Genomic DNA, 18,389 nt, shown 5'->3' with positions numbered 1-18,389 from the left:
TATCAGTAAGGAACCGACAATCATTAAATCAAGGGATTTTTATATTTTATAGAATTGTACCTAAAGTAGGACTCCTCTACTATATAAAGGGGGTGTGATAATTCATTTGACACATTGTAACACGCAGTCCAAAGCAATATATCATTATTATTGTCTTTAAGCTCTTATTCTTATGTGTCTTGATACCGATTGAAGTGCATTCGGCTCAAGGGTGGCTAACCTTCCAAGGCTGAAATTATCCAATTCATGTGGGTTGCATTTACTTTATCGTTATTTATTTCATTTGCAATTTAATTTATCATTTTTTGTCAAGTTAATCCACGCATCCTTAAAACCACTTACAAATTCAATTGTTATCCGATTTTTAGGGTAAACACAAATAACTATGATTCTAAAAGAAAAATTCAAACTGATATATAGCTTCATAATATAATAAAATAATAATATATATTTAAATATGCAAAAATTAAAGAAAGGAAAATATCCCGTATGATCTATTTGTTCGACCAATAGAACGCATGTTCTTTCTTTTAGTCTAATAAGAAAATGATATTTTAGAAATTCTTTAACTAGTTTAAACTAAATCTTTTTAAAATAACAAACATGTGATATTATAAAAAATTAGAAGGGAGGTAAGAATTTCCCGCCTTGGCCATTCTGTGTAACTTTTAGTCAAGACATGGCCATCATTTGCTAATAAATTTAGCAAAACATGCACACTAGCAACTTTTAAAAGCTCTCTTTCTTTCTAATGCTTCTTCACTCACAAGTCACATCTCTATTTCTTCTTTCTTCTCTCACTCTCTTAATTTCTCCATGAATTTCCAAAATCTTGAGCTTTCATTAGGGAAACTACAAACACGAAAGAAGAATGCTACAAAGATTGCTCCATTCGTTGCCCTCGCTATTTTGTTCACTCTCATCCCCATTTATTATCCTTCTATGCACCCTAATAAACTCTCACCAGTTCTTTCTTCTTCTTTGGTACCACTTCCAGATAACGTATCGCAGAAAAAGGAATATTTGACCAGTAGAGAAGAACAACAGGAAAAAACCATAATATCATCAAAAGAAAAAGATGAGAAAAGTCTACAAACTAATCTGACCAAAAGTGACTCATATCATTCAGTGGCGCCTCAAGGAATAAATGATGGTACTAAAAACTGCGACTTATTCTCAGGGGAATGGGTAGCAAATACAGAAGGGCCCTACTATACAAATATGACGTGCTTTCAAATTCAAGAACATCAAAATTGCATGAAATATGGGAGGCCTGATACTGGATTCTTGATGTGGAAATGGAAACCAGATGATTGCGAGCTGCCAATATTTGATCCTCGTCAATTTCTGGAACTTGTTAGAGACAAATCTCTGGCCTTTGTTGGAGACTCTGTTGCAAGAAATCATATGCAATCATTGATATGCCTCTTGTCCAGGGTAAGTTCTCGATCATCGCCATCTTTTGTCATTTAATAACAACCCTAATTCTGTAGAGTACTCTTCTTTGTTTTGTTTTGCTTTTTTGTTTGGTGGGGTTGGCCGGTTGGTTAATTTACTAAGTATTCCCTATGTTTAGTTTGGTCCAAAAAAATGAAAAGCTTTCTAACGGGTGCCTGGTTGTTCTTTTTAACTTTAAAATTTTGTTTAACCCTTAATCAACAATGAAGCTAAAGATAAGGAGGGGATTTAATTGCATCTTAATTTTTTTTGCCTAAAAATTGTATTACGCAAGAAGGGTAAGAATAATTATATATATTTGAATTGTTGAATCTCATTACATAATGAAGTATTTTTTAGCGTAGTAGCAAAAATGATTCAAAAGTTATTTTAAAACTCTGACATAGCTTCAGTTTCCACAGGCAGTGAGGGTTTGATACTTATATTGGAAGTAATTATTAAGATCTGAAATCTTGCATGTCAAAGCCTCGTTAATATGATGCTTATTTACGCCGCTAGGTAATTAATGTGCAAATTCTTGCCTTTTCTACGGCCAACAAGAATTCAAGATTGGATCTTTGCAATTAAATATAACATATATAGTAAATACAGCAAAAATGTAATAATTAAAACTTAGTAAGGTAATCTATACAGTATGTTTTTGCTATAACATTCAAGCTTATGACTTTAATTAGTTATGTTTTGATTTAATTATCCTAGAAGTTCTGTTCTGCATTAATTTACACGTTGTGCATCCTACGAAGTGAGGAATCAAACATTAGAAAATCAATGAAAAGAAACACATGGGGTTGTTTTTAAGGATTAAACAAGTCTATGCTGATGTCAGATTTCGATTATTTTGTTCCTGATGAGTTGGAAATGACATTAGCTTATGCTTACACAACTTAGAGTTGACAATACCTTTCCAGATCCAAGAAACCCTAATATACGCAGTAACACACGGATCTAGAACTATTTAGAATTCCTTTTTTTTAAAATCTAGATTTCACCTTATATATTTTCCTCACGTTGACTTGAAAATTTGAAAAGAAAAGCTATAGCCTAATTAAAATACTACTATTTTGCTTAAGAACAAACCAAAAACTTATTCACTTACACCTAATTATACACTATCCTAATTATATTCTGCGCATTAAAGACATATTCAATTTTTATTTGGGTATCCAAGACTTCCCCCACGTACTAGTGTTTTTAATAGACTAAAAGTTGTCATTTATAACTTTTAATAAATTGTCCAAAATTCCCTTACCTACAACAATAAGAATTTTAAAGTAAAATTTGTTTAAAGAAAGTATAAGGAAATATTATATTTCACTAGTGTCTTTTTGGACTGAGTGAAACTTTCTCCTCAAGTCTTTCTTTTAAATTTATCTGAAATAGAAGCGATGAGAAATAAAGATAGTACTTAGCTTGTATTTTGCCTCCATAATTTACAATTTTCACTGTAATTTCTTTGGCTAGAAAGGATGAACTATAATATGATGGAGTAAATAAAAAGGCAAAGCTAGATAGTGGACTAATTGTTACTAGGTTTGAACTAGTGACATATGGTTTGAATGGTGATGATTTCTTGGCCATTGAGGGACGTAGATTTGGTTATTGTCCTTAAAAAGGTCATTGTAATTAAAGTAAAAATCAGCGCTTGTAAGATCAACGTACATCGGTTTTAACCGGTAATTCTCATAAAGTGATGATTATCTGAAACCATTTAAAATATAACAATTCATATCTTAATTAATAGGGAACTCTAACACCTCATTATATGCTAATGGTTGAATATCTGGTGCATGAATAATATATTAAAACAATAAGGATCCAACATTGAGTAAAAAAATATACTGTATTATTTGCATTTATATATTATCAAAACAACGACATGTTTAAATTTGTGGAACACACAAAATTCCCAATTTTAGCATGGAGTTCTATGGATATCTACATGAGTTTATAATGTATTGCCCACTTAAGCTAACCAATGAGCTACGAAATTTACCCTGTTTGTGGGTATACTATTATCTTACAAACTAATTTTCAATTTAGTGGTTCTATTTTAAGTCTCTCCAAAGGTCAAATGAAATATAAAGCGAGTATTCTCGATCTTATGGAATTAGCCTTATTCGTCTTATGTAAAAGGCATAGGTGAACAAGCTTGTGGGAAAAAAAGCCTAATAAAAAATGATCTGATTGGATAAATATTTGCTAAATATATATTGTAAGTGGATAAAATTTAAACACTGTGCTAATCATATTACCACTCTCTGAAATTTTTCCATGGAAGAGCCTATTACTTTCCCAAATTCCAGGAATGTTGTTTCTCCACCCTTGTACTAGTTAATTCATAACATTAAATACTTTATCATAATTTTGCTCTTAGGTTGTATACCCAGTAGATGTTTCAAATACAACAGACCTTGAAAACAAACGCTGGGAATATAGAGACTACAACTTCAACATGTCCATGTTTTGGGCACCCTATTTGGTAAGAGCAGAAAAAACCGAGCCCAATAATATATATCAGCCCTTCAATTTATATCTCGATGAACTAGACGAATCTTGGACGACCAAAATCCAAAGTTTCGATTATGTGATCATCTCTGCTGGTCACTGGTTCTCCCGTCCAACTATGTTTTACTTAAACCATAGTCTCATTGGCTGCCTATTCTGTTCACAAGCAAATGTTAGCCAATTGACATCATATTTCAGCTACCAAAGGGCTTTTCAGACGGCTTTTCGGGCCATTAATAGCTTGGAAAATTACAAAGGTGTAACATTTATGAGGACATTCGCACCATCCCATTTTGAGGATGGAGTTTGGGATAAAGGAGGAGATTGTGTAAGGACCGTGCCGTTTAAGAGGAATGAGAAAGTGTTGGATGAATATAACTTGGATTTTTACAAGATTCAATTGCAAGAACTTGAGGTTGCTCAAAAAGAAGGGGAAAATAGAGGTTTGAAGTTTAGGTTGTTTGATGCAACACAAGCTATGTTGTTGAGAGCAGATGGTCATCCTAGTAAATATGGACATTGGCAAAATCCAAATGTTACTGTGCGTAAGGATTGTGTGCACTGGTGTTTGCCAGGACCTATTGATGTCTGGAATGATTTCTTACTACAACTGTTGAAAAGGGAGGTAACTGATCGGTAATTTGCGTAGGCACTTTATATCTTATAATTGGCCTTTTTCTAAAGGATAACTTTTTTTTTTTCCAACTATTATTCAGAGTTGTTACTTTGTTTGTTGTGGTATAAAAAGGGGAAATTGCCCTACAAGAAGGAAAAACTGTAAGGGAAAAATTTGGTAGCGCAAAAAACATTTCTATCATTTGTATTTACCCTTTTCTGAAGAAGTAGAACTTTCTCTTTTTAGTTATTATTCAGAGCTGTTTTTTTTGTTCATTTTGGTATAGAAAGGGGAAATTTCCCTACAAGAAGGAAAAAGTGTAAGGAGATAAATTTGACAGTGTGCAAAAATATTTCTATCTTTAGGATTGGTCTTTTCTGAAGGAGGATTTTTTCTTTCACTCAGGAGAGTTGTAAGTACTTGTTAGTTTGGTGTAGAATGGGGTCAGGGGAAATTGCCCTAAAGAAGGAAAAAATATGTGATAGTGCAAATAAAAGAACAAGTTACTCATTTCTTGCAAAAGGTGGTTTTACTGGAGGCATATCTGGGGGAGAATGGTCAAGTTCATTGCCTTTTGCTAAAAAATTTCTCTTTTAGACTGTCTTTTGATCTTTGGATAGAAATGAATGCATAATAATACGTTATACATTATTTTTCTGTTTTTTTTGTTTGTTTTTGTTTTCTTGTTTCAACTGGTTGAGGCTCTGGTTTTTTATGTATAGCAAAAGCACAAAAATTTTCAGACACAATTACTTGTTTGTCTTACACCACCAAATATTGCACTCCCTTCCTTTTGTCCCAAAATTTATGTGATATTTTTTTTAGTCAATTCCAAAAGAACAATACTCTTTTATATTTAGTAGTAACAATTTATCTTTAAATTTTTCTTTTACCCTTAATGAAATGATTTCTTGCCACACAAATTTTTATGACTTATTTTAGGTTACAAATTTTAAAAGTCAAATACTTTTACACAAATTTGGACGGAGGGAGTATGAATTATATATCACATAAAGTGAATCGTTTGACGTCTTGAGTCACTAACATTTAAGGCTGTATTATATATGGGCCTATCGTGAATGGAAGTGAATCGTTTGACGTCTTGAGTCACTAACATTTAAGGCTGTTATCCACCAACTATAGACTCGTTTGAGCACTACTCTAGACTCGTTTGAGCACGAAATTTTCTTCCTTGCTAAAATCAATATTCGAGGGTGATGGGCTCGAGTGTTCGAGGCCAATTTTAGAGAGGGATCAGATACTGTTGATGCGAACCTTGATGTCGGTTCATAGCCGGTCTCCAATTCTAAGTTAGCACGATCCACTGTTGCCGCGTTAAAAACCTTGTCGGAAAACCCATTTGGGACAAAACCGGTTCGAAGGGAAAAAGAGTACAATGCGTACTTTCAGGCCTAATAGTCGCATCGTTCCTTAGTCGTTACCGGCAAGTGTCGGCCCAAACCGTAATATATTTAAAGAACGACAATGAATGGGGTCGTACCTTAGCAGTAGTATTGTTTTAAGTGGGTTATGTTCCATTTGTTTGGTAGCCGTTCACCGTTCACCGTTACGAGTTTGTACGATCCTTTACCGGTGATCTCGATAATTCGATATGGGCCTTCCCAATTCGGTCCCAGCTTTCCTTCGTTCGGGTTCCGGGTGCTCGGCGTCACCCTTATTAACACCAAGTCCCCGACACTGAAGTGTCGAAGATTGGTTCTTCAATTGTAATACCTTTCGATCCGTTGCTTTTGGGCAACCATTCCGACGAGGGCGGCCTAGCGCCTTTCGTCTAACAGTTCGAGGTTCGTACTCATAACCTGGTCGTTTGACTCTTCGGTCGCATATCGGACCCAGAGACTCGGTTCTCCTACTTCGACCGGTATAAGAGCTTCGACACCGTAGACCAATGAGAACGGAGTGGCCCTGGTACTCGATTTTGAGGTCGTATGATATGCCCATAGGGCTTCAGGCAAAATTTTCTTCCATTTTCTTTTGGCATCGGTCAACCTCTTTTTGAAGTTCTGGAGTATGATTTTGTTCGTGGAATCTGCTTGCCCGTTTCCACTAGGGTGATAGGGCGTTGATAGGATCCTTTGGATCTTTTGGTCCTCGAAAAACTTGCTCACTTTGCTGCCGATGAACTGCTTCCCATTATCGCACACGATCTCGGCCGACATTCCGAATCGGCATATTATGTGGTCCCATATGAAATCAATGACCTCTTTCTCCTTGGCTTTCTCAAACTCCTTGGCATCCATCCACTTAGAAAAATAATCAGTCATAAATAAGATAAATTGAGCCTTATTGGGCGCCCAAGGCAGGGGACCAATGATGAACATCCCCCATTTCATGAATGGCCAGGGAGACAAGACCGAATGCAGTGGCTCCCTGGGCTGGTGGATCATCAGAGCATACCTCTGACACTCGTTGCATTTTCGTACGAACTCCTTTGCGTCTTTTTCCATACTGTTCCAGTAATAACCAGCTCTGATTATCTTTCGAACTAATAATTCGACACCCGAATGGTTCCCTCAGGTGCCCTCGTGGAATTCCCACAAAACGTATTTGGTGTCTCCCAGCCCCAAACATATGGCAAGTGGGCCATCGAATGCTCTTCTGAATAGGGTATCGTCTTTGGACAGGCTGAACCGGGCCGCTTTCGTACGCAAAGCTCTCGATTCTTTAGGACCCGAGGGAAGTTTTTCGGTCTTCAGGTAATCTATGTACTTGTTTCTCCAGTCCCAAGTTAAGATTGTCGAGTTTATCTCGGCGTGGCCTTCCTCTACTACCGATTTCATGAGTTGTACGACCGTCCCCGAGTTGAATTCATCGTCATCGATAGATGATCCCAAGTTAGCAAGAGCATCAGCCTCGCTGTTTTGATCGTGAGGTACATGTTGTAAAGTCCATTCCCTGAACCGATGTATCTTTACCTATAGTTTATCCACCCCTATGAAATGAAGTATGTAAGGGAGCCACTACGAAGAAGTTCCGGGAGTTACGAGGTATCTTCGCATTCGTTCCTCTTTGACTTTGAACGTTCCATTGACTTGATTCACCACGAGGAGAGAATCACATTTAGCTTTGACCACCTCCCCCCCCCCCCCCCAGGATTTTAGCCAGTTTAAGACCTGCAATCATGGCCTCATATTCAGCCTCGTTATTAGTCAATTTTATAGTTTTAATAGATTGTCTAACTACATTACCCGTCGATGGTTTCAAGACGATGCCAAGTCCGGACCCCTTTGCGTTCGAGGCACCGTCCGTAAAGAGGGTCCAGATTCCGGAAGAGATCCCCGAGTTCAATAGCAACTCCTTTTATACCTCAGGAACTAAGGCCAACGTGAAGTCGGCCACGAAGTCCGCTAAAATTTGTGGTTTGATGGCAGTTCGGGGTCGATATTCGATATCGTACCCGCTGATCTCCACGGCCTATTTGGACAATTGTCCCGAGAACTAGAGCTTATGCATTACATTTCTCAAGGGGTAAGTAGTCACAACACATATGGGATGGCATTGGAAATACGTCTTTAGCTTCCTAGAGGCACTTAGTAAAGCGAGCGCCAATTTTTCTAGGCGAGGATACCTAGTTTTGGCCTCGCCTAGAGTTTTTCTAACATTATAGATAAGAAATTGCATACCTTACGCTTCTCGGACTAGGACTCCACTTACCGCTACCTCGGATACCGCTAGGTACATGTATAATTGTCCGTCTGCCTTCGGAGTATAAAGCAAAGGCAGGTCGAGAGGTATTGCTTAAGTTCCTCTAGGGCCTATTGGCACTCAGGGGTCTACTAGAAGTTATTCTTCTTCTTTGACAATGAAAAGAAATGATGGCTCTAATCGGAGGACCTCGAGATAAATCGACCAAAAGCGGCTCTGTGTCCGGTTAACATTTGTACGACTTTGACACTATCCACGATGGTGATATCCTCGATGGCCTTGATCTTATCTGGATTAATCTCGATTTCTCGGTTGGACACCATGAACCTAAGGTATTTTTCGGACCCGACTCCGAATGCGCATTTCTCCGGGTTCAGCTTCATATTATACTTCTTCAACATGTTGAAGGTTTCCTGCAAATGTTTCAAATGGTCCTCCGCTTGCAGGGACTTAACTAACATATCGTCAATATAAACCTCCATTGATTTTCCTATTTGCTCTTCAAATATCCGATTTGCTAAGCGTTGGTAAGTGGCACCGGCATCTTTTAGTCTGAATGACATTACATTATAACATTAGGTACCGTATTTAGTGATGAAGGACGTTTTTTCCTGGTCGTCTGGGTCCATCCGAATTTGGTTGTACCCGGAGTAGGCGTCGAGGAAACTGAGGATCTCGTGCCCGACCGTTGCATCGATCATGCGATCGATGTTTGGTAGGGGGAAAGAGTCCTTGTGCATGCCTTGTTCAAGTCTTTATAGTCTACACACATTTTTAACTTATCTCTTTTTTAGGGACTACTACGTTTGATAAGCAATCCAGATACTTAACCTCCCGGATGGACCCTATCTTAAGGAGTTTAGATACCTCATCCTTGATGAATGCATGCTTGACTTCGGACTGAGGTCTCCTTTTCAGCTTGACCGGATGGAACTTTGTATCCAGGCTTACCTTGTGAGTAGTTATCTCTGATAGAATCCCTGTTATATCAAGATGGGACCAAGCGAAATAATTTATGTTAGCTATAATGAATTGAATGAGTTTTTTCCTGAGCTCGGGACTTAACCCCGTGCCCAGGTATACCTTACGATCAGGCAGGTGTCTGATCAATATGACTTGCTCCAATTCTTCGACTGTTGATTTGGTGGCATGAATCATCGGGGACTATGAAAGATCTGGGAACTTTGTAGTCGTCGTCTTTATCCATCCCCTTCTTCTCCGGTTCCATCGAGGTCGGTATCGGTAATTGCTATTTGGTCTCGTCTTTGGCCATCAGGTTCAGACCCTTCGATATCAAAAGTGCAGATACCGGGATCACCTCATCGACCACGAACATCTCCTTTGCGGCCGGTTGCTCTCCGTAAACTATTTTAATTCTTCCAAGCACTAGGAATTTCAGCATCTGATGCAGTGTCGAGGGTATTGGCCTCATAGTGTGAATCCATGGTCTCCCGAACAAAGCATTGTACCTCATGTCCCCTCCGATCACGCAGAAATTCATTTCCTGAATGGTCCCGACGGTGTTCACCGGTGATGTTATCTCACCTCTAGTGGTCTCTCATGCCATGTTGAATCCGTTTAGAACCCTGACTAGAGGCACGATTTGGTCTTGCAAACCAAATTGTTCCACGACCCTCGATCTAATGATATTAGCCGAGCTACCTGGATCAATCAACACACGCTTACCTCAAGATTTATTTATGAGTACAGATATTACCAGTGCATCATTGTAGGGCTGCATGATTCCTTCAGCGTCCTTGTCATTGAAAGACAAGGCCCCTTCTGGTACGTAATCTCGAGTCCATTTTTCTCATGTGATGGATATTTTGGTGCGTTTTAACATCGGCCCCTCGGGAACGTCGACCCCACCGATGATTATGTTAATGACGTACTGAGGTTCCTCCTGCTCGGTCTGTTTATTAGAATCTCTATTCCTGAAATGATTTTTGGCTCGATCGCTCAGGAACTCCCGGAGATGTCCGTTGTTGAATAACCGAGCTACATCCTCCCTTAATTGTCGACAAACCTCTATTTGTGGCCTTGTGTACCATGATACTTGCATATTAAGTTGGGATCCCTTTGGGTTGGATCGAACTGTAGAGGTCGAGTCCACTTGGTGTCTCTGAAACGTCTGATGGTAGATACGATCTCATCATCGAGGCCACAACGTCTCCCCGAATATTTTTAACACGACAAATTCGATCTCATCATCTTCTAGGTCATTCCCCTTGATGGCACACGTGTATGAGGTCACATGTTCATTTGGGTCAGTTGTCCTGTTATACTCGGGATTTTGAGGCATGCAGAACGTTTTAAGGATCAACTTCGGGGCCTCGCTCGGAGGGAAAGGTTTCTGAACAAACATTTTGGAGTCTAGGCCTTTCAATATCGGTGGCGCTCCGAGGATTTGGTCGACCCTGGAGTTGTAGGTCTCCATCTTCTTGTCGTTGGCTTCGATTTTCTTTTCTCTTGTTTCCACCCGCTTTTTCAATTCCTCGATCATCTTTATTATCACGGTGTTGGTCCTAGGTTCAACTTTATTTGGCCTATTTGCGGCCAGTTCATTTCTGCGAGTGTTCTCCTGGGATGATTCAGGCTTTATTCTACTAGGAGCGCAGCTTCGGTTCTGTTGCTGGGCTATCGCTGCTTGCTGAGCCTGTAGTATTTTCAAGATCACTCGTAATTTTATCCCATCTCTTTTACCGTCACGAGCATTTTTGGCTACTGACCGGACTCCCCTGCGGACACTGTTCTGAGGATCTGTGGGCAAATTTGTGTTGATGGCCACATGTGAGCTGGTGTCGATCGGGTCCGCGACCGGGATTTTTTTGGGATCGGCGGGGGGAAACTCGTTACCGGACACTATATTGTTGTTCTCGCCATAGTTGCCAGACTCTGATGGTAGGCTACAAACCCGTGTTTTAGCCATCGTATTGCACTCTAGTTATTGCATTTTACGGGTGTTTGTTCTTAAACGATAGTGAATTATACTTATTACGTGTTTTATGCCTTGTAGGAAATGATTCTGAGCTATTTTGGTAATTTGGAGCGAAATCGAATAAGTTGGAGCTTTGAAGTTTGAGTAGAAGCCCAAGAAATTAAGCCGAGATCAAGTTCTAGGGGTCGAGGACCAAGTCCGGATATCAAAATGTGAACACATGAATTTATTATGAGAAAAAGCCACTACCTTGCCGCACGGGGTGCCGCGAGGCACGGCGCGGCGGTGCAAAATTAGCATGACAAGAAAAATGCGAGCTCTCTGGATTTCCTCACTAGCGCACCGCATGGCCGACGCGGCTGTGCAAAATTGTGAGAGTGATTTTCAAGTTTGGCTAGGAAAGGGTAGTTTCATCCGGGCATGTTTCTACACAGTATAAATACACCAAAAATACGATTTTGAAGGGACTTTTGAGCTATGAAAGATTGGAGAACCAACTAAGTTGATTACTATCCAGAAAAATTAACTGCAAGAGAGGCAGCAAAACTAGAAGCTGCACGGAGAATTGCTGAAGAGACCTTCAATGATGACGGGAGTCAAAGATTCAATCTAAATAGACCTTTGGTTGAAGACCAGTTCGAGAATGCAGCACTCAGGCCTGGAAGATCATTGGGTGACTATGCTAGGCCAGTCTATAATCAACGACTGTCAAGTGTTAGACTTCACCCATAGCAGCAAACAACTTCGAATTGAAGAAAGGCTTGCTTCAAACTATCCAAAACAACTGCACTTTTAGAGGAAAGGTGAACGAAGATCCTAATACTCACTTGATCGACTTTGAAGATATCATGAACACCTTCTAGTACAATGGAGTATCAAAGGATGCAGTCTACTTAAGGGAATTCCCCTTCTCATTGAAAGATGACGCAAAGCAATGGCTTCGTAGCTTACTCGCAGGTTCTATCAGGATATGGGAAGATATGACCAAGAAGTTTCTTAACAAGTATTTCTTAGCTGCAAAAACACGGAAGTTCAGAAGGGAGATCCAAAATTTCTGCCAGAATGAGACATAAATTGTTTTGAATCTTGGGAATGATTCAAGGAGATAGTGAGAAAGTGTCAGCACAATGGAATCGATTTGTGGATGCAACTCCAGGATTTTTGGGATGGACTGACACCGTCCTCGTGACAAACTCTGAATACTGCATGTGGAGGTCCACTAATGAACAAAACGCCGGAGGAGGTTGTCTTAATTATTGATGAATTATTTGAGGATGCTAATCAGTGGCCGGTTGAGAGTAATGACAGAAGAAAATCAGTTGGGGTTCACCAGGTGGGCTCTAACACATCCATGCAAGCCCATCCAGACACTATTGTTAAGGAGAAAACAATGCTGACATTGGCCAAGGTACATAATGAGCCGCAAACAGCATGTGACTTTTGTGGATTGGGAGACCCTATACATGAGTGTCAAGCATCAGCTGAGGAAGTCAATACAGTGGGAAATTTTAATAGAGGAAACTATCAAGGCGGGAACAACTATAATGCGGTCAAAGACATCCAGGTTTTTCGTGGAGTTCACCTAGTGGGAGCTTGAATTCATGGTAGAAAAATAATCTCATACCCCAGGGTCAAGGACCACCAGATTTTCAGAACCAGCAGAGGCAGCAATACCAGCCATAACAGTTAAATCGGTCTAGTATGGAAGACCTCATGAAGATATTCATCAACAAATCAGATGAAAAATTTGAGACTCAGGGCACAGCCATCAGAGAGCAGGGCACTGCCATCCAGAATTTAGAAAGACAATTGGGACAAATTGCAAATTTGTTATCTGTGAGGGCTCTTGAGACTTTTCCCTCTAACACTTAAAAGAACCCAAAGGAAACAATCAAAGTTATATCATTGAGAAGTGTCAACACTTTGGCTGATCTAGTGGTGAAAGTTAGTCCCGAGGTGGTGAACAAGCAGACAGAGACACCAGCAGAGAAAAAAAGTGAAGAGCAGAAAGGCCAGAGTAGTGGGGTACAAAAGGAGATTGAAGAAAGTGGACATATGCCAACTCTACCATTCCCTCAAAAGATGAAGCGGGAGAAACTTGACAAATAATTTGGGCGATTATTGGAGATGCTCAAGCAATTTTATGTGAACATTACCTTCACAGAGGTACTCACTCAGATGCCGACATATGCAAAGTTCTTGAAGGAAATATTGTCTAGCAAGAGAAAATTAGAGGAAACAACAATAGTCAAACTAAATACCCAATGCACTTCCATATTGAAAAATACATTTTTCCAAAACGTGTGGAGACCTAGGTAGCTTCATCATACCATGCTCGTTGGGGAGAGAAAAATTCGACAAGTCCCTCTGTGATTCTGGTGCGTCGGTAAATCTAATGCCTCTGTCTATATTCAAGAAATTGGAAGGTGAGCTCGGAGTGATCAAATCAATACTAGTGTACCTATAACTGGCTGACCAAACCACCATTAAGGGAATCATAGAGGATATTCTAGTGCGGGTGGACAAGATTGTGTTCCCCGTAGACTTAATTGTGGTGGATATGGAGGTGAACAAAGAGATGCCTCTAATTCTAGGGAGACCATTCTTATGTACACGTAGAGATATCCTTGATATCTATGAGGGGCAGCTTATGCTCAAAGTGGGAAACAAAAAAGTAGTGCTCCAGATGAAAAAGATGATGAAATACCCCCAGTGATGAGGCGTCCGCCTACTCGTGTTTCAAACTAGATTTTGTTGGAGAATTGGCTGAAAAATACAAGTTTGACAAGCTTGTGGGGGATACTCTAGAGAGGTGTATTACTCAGTCTAGCATAGTGGAGGATGAAGATCCTGAATTAAAGAAAGAGGCTGAAGCTCTTGAAACTGAGGATCAAGTGGTTGATGAGGAGGAACTAAAAGATGAGGCTTCTAAGCCTAATATGGAATTGAAAGTCCTCCCCACTCACTTAAAATATGATTTTCTTGAAACTAACAAAATTCCTATGATTATTTATGTTGACTTGACATGTACACATGAGCGAAAGCTGGTAGAGCTACTGAAAAAACACAAGAAGGCCATTGGCTAGAGTATAGATGATATTCAAGGAATCAGTCCAGCCATTTGCATGCGCAAAAATTTGTTGGAAGAAAATCGAAAGCGAGTGGTGCAACCCCAACGCAAACTGAATAAAAATTTGGAGGAGGTAGTGCACAAGGAGATCATCAAATTGCTAGATGCGGGAGTGATTTTTCTCATCTATGATAGCCAGTGGATTAGTCCAGTACAAGTTGTACCTAAGAAGGGGGCATGACAGTGGTAAAAAATAAAGATAATGAATTGATCCCCACTAGAACAGTCACTGGGTGGAGAATGTGCATTGATTATAGAAGGCTGAATGATGCAACAAGGAAGGACCACTTCCCACTCCCCTTTATTGATCAAATGTACGAGAAAGTGGATGGACATGGATGCTACTACTTCTTGGATGGGTACTCAAGCTACAATCAGATACCCATTGCCCCAAAAGATATTGAGAAGACCATATTCACTTAGCCGTAAGGTATATTTTCTTACAGGAGGATGCCATTTGGGTTGTGTAATGCACCCGCCACTTTTCAGAGGTGCATGATGTCTATATTCTCTAATTTAAATGGGAAGTGTCTAGAAGTATTCATGGATGATTTAACCGTCTTTGGTGATGACTTTGAGGACTGCTTGAAGAATTTGGATCTCGTGCCTGAACGTTGCGAAGCCACGCACGTTCTTAACTGGGAGAAGTATCACTTCATAGTGAAAGAGGGAATTTTCTTGGGCCACAAAGTAACTACACATGGAATTGAAGTTGACAGAGCCAAGGTGGATGTAATTTTTAGGCTCCCTCCACCAATGCCGGTGAAGAGCATAGGGAGTTTCTTGGGACATGCTGGGTTCTATAGGAGGTTCATAAAAAATTTCTCCACTATTACTAAACCCTTGACTGCATTGCTAGCGAAAGATGTCAAGTTTGTTTTCAACTTGGAGTGCTTAAGAGCATTCGAATTGATAATGGAAAAGCTTGTAAGTGCTCATATTATGGTGACACCATATTGGAGCCAGCCATTTTAGAGAATGTGTGATGCCAGTGATGTAGATGTGGGGGAAGTTCTGGGGCAAAGAAAAGAGAAAATGTTTAGGCCCATTTACTTTGCCATTAGGACGTTGAATAATGCTCAAGTCAACTATGCCGCTACTAAGAAAGAGTTCTTTGTTGTGGTGTTTGCTTTTGACAAGTTTAGATCATGTCTTGTGGGGAGCAAAGTGATTGTACACACGGATCACTCAGACTTGAAATATTTGTTGAGTAAGAAAGAGTCCAAGCCGCGTCTGATGCGGTGGGTTTTGTTGCTCCAAGAGTTTGACTTAGAGATCAAAGATAGAAAGGGCAGAGAAAATCAAGTCGTCGATCATCCATCTCGACTTGAAACACCTCCGGTTGAAACAATTGACGTAAGAGAAGAGTTTCCCGATGAGCAGATTTTCTCCATTGCTGCGGTCTCCGAAAGACCGCCTTGGTATGTTGATGTAGCCAACCTTTTGGCTAGTGGATGGTTGATGCGTGACCTCTCTCATGATCAAAGAAGGAAGCTTCAAGGTGAGGTAAAAAATTATTTTTGGAATGATCCTTTCTTGTTTAAATTGTGTGCAGATGGTGTGATTCGAAGGTGTGTGCCTGAAGGAGAGATGGCAAGCATTCTTTCTCATTGCCATTATGGAGTAGCTGGAGGACACTATGGTGGCAATCGCACTGCAGCAAATGTCATGGAAGCCAGCTTCTATTGGCCTACTTTGTACAAAGACACACATGCGTATGTAGCTGCACGTGCCAACGTCAAAGGGCAGGTAACATTAGCAAGAGGGATGAGATTCCACTAAACTCTATTTTAGTATGTGAATTTTTTGACATTTGGGGAATTGACTTCATGGGTCTCTTTCCCATCGTCTTATTCATATGAGTATATCCTAGTAGTCGTTGACTACGTCTCTAAATGGGTCGAAGCAATCCCTACTAGGACCAATGATGCTCGGGTGGTGTGTGAGTTCCTATGAAAGAACATCTTTACCCGCTTTGGGACACCTCGAGTAATTATCAGTGACAATGGGTCGCACTTTGCGAACAAGCAGTTCGTTGCATCGTTATCTAAGTATGGGGTCACACACAAAACAGGAACCCCTTACCATGCCCCAACAAAGTCGCCAAAGCTGTCACACCCCTTTTTACCCCACAAATAGATATGTGTTATGAATTGTGGGTTAAAGAGTTTTTCCAATTAAAGTAACAATTTTGAAATAGGGATTATTTTATTATTTAGAGTCACCACTTGGAATTGATTTTTGGTGTTCCAAGTCACCTTTTATTTGAATCCCTACTCAAAGGAAGGTTTGACTCTATCATTATTGGTTTGCGAAAAAAAAGTCCGGGTAAGGAATTCTGTTGACCGGGGAGAAGGTGTAAGGCATTCCTCGAGCCCCGTGGTTCTAGCACGGTCGCTTTTATTGACTAAAATTGGCTCGAATTAATTTTTGGTTAAATTGTGCTTTATTGATTTCCATGTTTTATCTATCCATTTTTATAGTTTGATTATTCGTAATTAAGGAATTATTTTGAAATGAGTCACGCGTACGCGTACCCATTTTGTTTGGCACATTAAAAATTATGTCACGCGTGCATGTACACAATTGATAACACTTTTATTATTATTAAGATTGTTCCGTCAAAGTTGCGTGAACTCATACCTTGCCTTTAATTTTGGAAATCATAATAATGTCATGTGAACGTATACATAATCACGATAATTTGAAATTAACAGCGTGCCTAAAATCATACTAACGTATTCAAGACTTGTTTGTTCACTACATTTGAGATTGTTGTGAGACTCAAGAGTTATGGAAATAATTGGAGCTATTTAAACAATCATCTATTTTGTAAAATAGGCCAACTTACTTATTTCAAACCAAATGTTAATGACCCGATTATTATAGGGTAAGAATAAACTAAAGCCCAAAATTAAATCGATTAACACAAACCCATGAATCTGCAAAGCCCAACACGATTAATTGCCCTAAACTTTTAATGAATTCAAACAATAACTTCTTTAATCAAACATGAAGCTAATGTATCAACTATAACGAGGGGGAGATGGCAAATCAACATATCACAAATATTAAATTATAAATAATGAACTGATCATGAATCTCACAAATCAAGTCATGGCATAAGACAAAAGTCTGACTAATTAAGACTACTACGAAAGGCAAACTAACACAAAAGAGCAATAATTAATCAAAACCATTCGCTAAACTAGCAAAATGAATATGGAGATCAAATGAGTGTAAAATAAAGGACCTTTACTGCTTTCAACCATAGCATCTTAATTACATATTGCTTGACCGAGACAGGAACTACGAACGGAGCTTCGCCGGCTATATCGAACTACGACCTTGAACCCAACTGAAGTTATGGATGAATACGTTAGACTAAAAATATCAGCTGGAACCAATGGGTCTTGGGTTAGTGTTTCGATGGATATAGAGTGTTTTTGGGGTGGTTTTCGATTGTTTTTTGGCTAGGAAAAGGGGCTATTTTTCAGCACTTTTTCAACTAAAATTTCAGCTAAGTTTGGGGTAATTTTGGAGCTAGTTCGACAGAAAAGATGGTGGTAAATTTCCTTTCTTTTCCTCACTCATTTTTTTGTTTCTCCCTATTCCCATATCTATATTTTTCCTTCCCCCTTTCATGTGTTCTTTTGAAGGAGGGGGAGAGGGGACAAAGTGTGGGAGACAAGCATGAGGGCAAGCATGGGGGACAAGAAAAAGTGGAGTGGGGACAAAGTGTGGGGGAACAAAGAGTGGGGGGCAAGGGAAAGTGGAGTGGGGACACGCGTTGGAAGATGGGAGCGGGAAAGATGGAGTGAGAAGTGAGGTATTGGTGAGAAGAGTGGGAAAAAATTCAAGCCCGGTAAAAAATTAGGTGCTCATAGCATGCCCCTCTTTGCTTGGAAACATGAAGAGTTTTCAGGCAAAGAAAAGATGAGCGATATGACTAACTTTTGGCCATACCATTATTCAAAAGGGAGGAGATAAGAGAAAAGAGTGTGACCGAGTCTTGGTTATGGACATCCTACATATACCGGGTTATAAGGGAATTAAGTCATGTAGTTTAAGAAAAA

The 18,389-nt window shown here is 39.7% G+C and overlaps 2 protein-coding genes across 2 annotated transcripts; both read left to right on the top strand.

The window, feature by feature from the left end:
- Positions 1 to 719: 719 nt before the first annotated feature.
- Positions 720 to 4,802, top strand: LOC107772706 (protein trichome birefringence-like 19). The gene is made up of 2 exons (XM_016592187.2): positions 720 to 1,437; positions 3,833 to 4,802. The coding sequence occupies exons 1-2, from the start codon at positions 817 to 819 to the stop codon at positions 4,601 to 4,603; spliced, it is 1,392 nt and encodes a 463-aa protein (XP_016447673.2). The 5' UTR covers positions 720 to 816; the 3' UTR covers positions 4,604 to 4,802.
- Positions 4,803 to 15,291: 10,489 nt separating this feature from the next.
- Positions 15,292 to 18,134, top strand: LOC142171886 (uncharacterized). Its single transcript, XM_075235597.1, has 3 exons — positions 15,292 to 15,814; positions 15,869 to 16,062; positions 17,973 to 18,134. Exons 1-3 carry the CDS (start codon positions 15,292 to 15,294, stop codon positions 18,132 to 18,134), a joined length of 879 nt encoding a protein of 292 aa, XP_075091698.1.
- The last annotated feature ends 255 nt before the right edge of the window (positions 18,135 to 18,389 follow it).

The sequence above is a fragment of the Nicotiana tabacum genome, chromosome 17 (genome assembly GCF_000715075.1).
Source record: "Nicotiana tabacum cultivar K326 chromosome 17, ASM71507v2, whole genome shotgun sequence".
Classification (NCBI taxonomy): domain Eukaryota; kingdom Viridiplantae; phylum Streptophyta; class Magnoliopsida; order Solanales; family Solanaceae; genus Nicotiana; species Nicotiana tabacum.
The sequence above is the reverse complement of the archived record's forward strand: the minus strand, read 5'-3'. Positions and strand labels throughout refer to the sequence as shown.

Bases quoted from the DNA above. Each gene is read 5' to 3' on its own strand.
- LOC107772706 (XM_016592187.2), top strand. From the start codon at position 817: ATGAATTTCCAAAATCTTGAGCTTTCATTAGGGAAACTACAAACACGA. The intron at 1,438-3,832 runs GTAAGTTCTCGA...TTTTGCTCTTAG, and splicing joins TGATATGCCTCTTGTCCAGG to GTTGTATACCCAGTAGATGT.
- LOC142171886 (XM_075235597.1), top strand. From the start codon at position 15,292: ATGTGTGATGCCAGTGATGTAGATGTGGGGGAAGTTCTGGGGCAAAGA. The intron at 15,815-15,868 runs GTGAGGTAAAAA...AATTGTGTGCAG, and splicing joins TCAAAGAAGGAAGCTTCAAG to ATGGTGTGATTCGAAGGTGT. The intron at 16,063-17,972 runs GTAACATTAGCA...GTTCTTTTGAAG, and splicing joins GTGCCAACGTCAAAGGGCAG to GAGGGGGAGAGGGGACAAAG.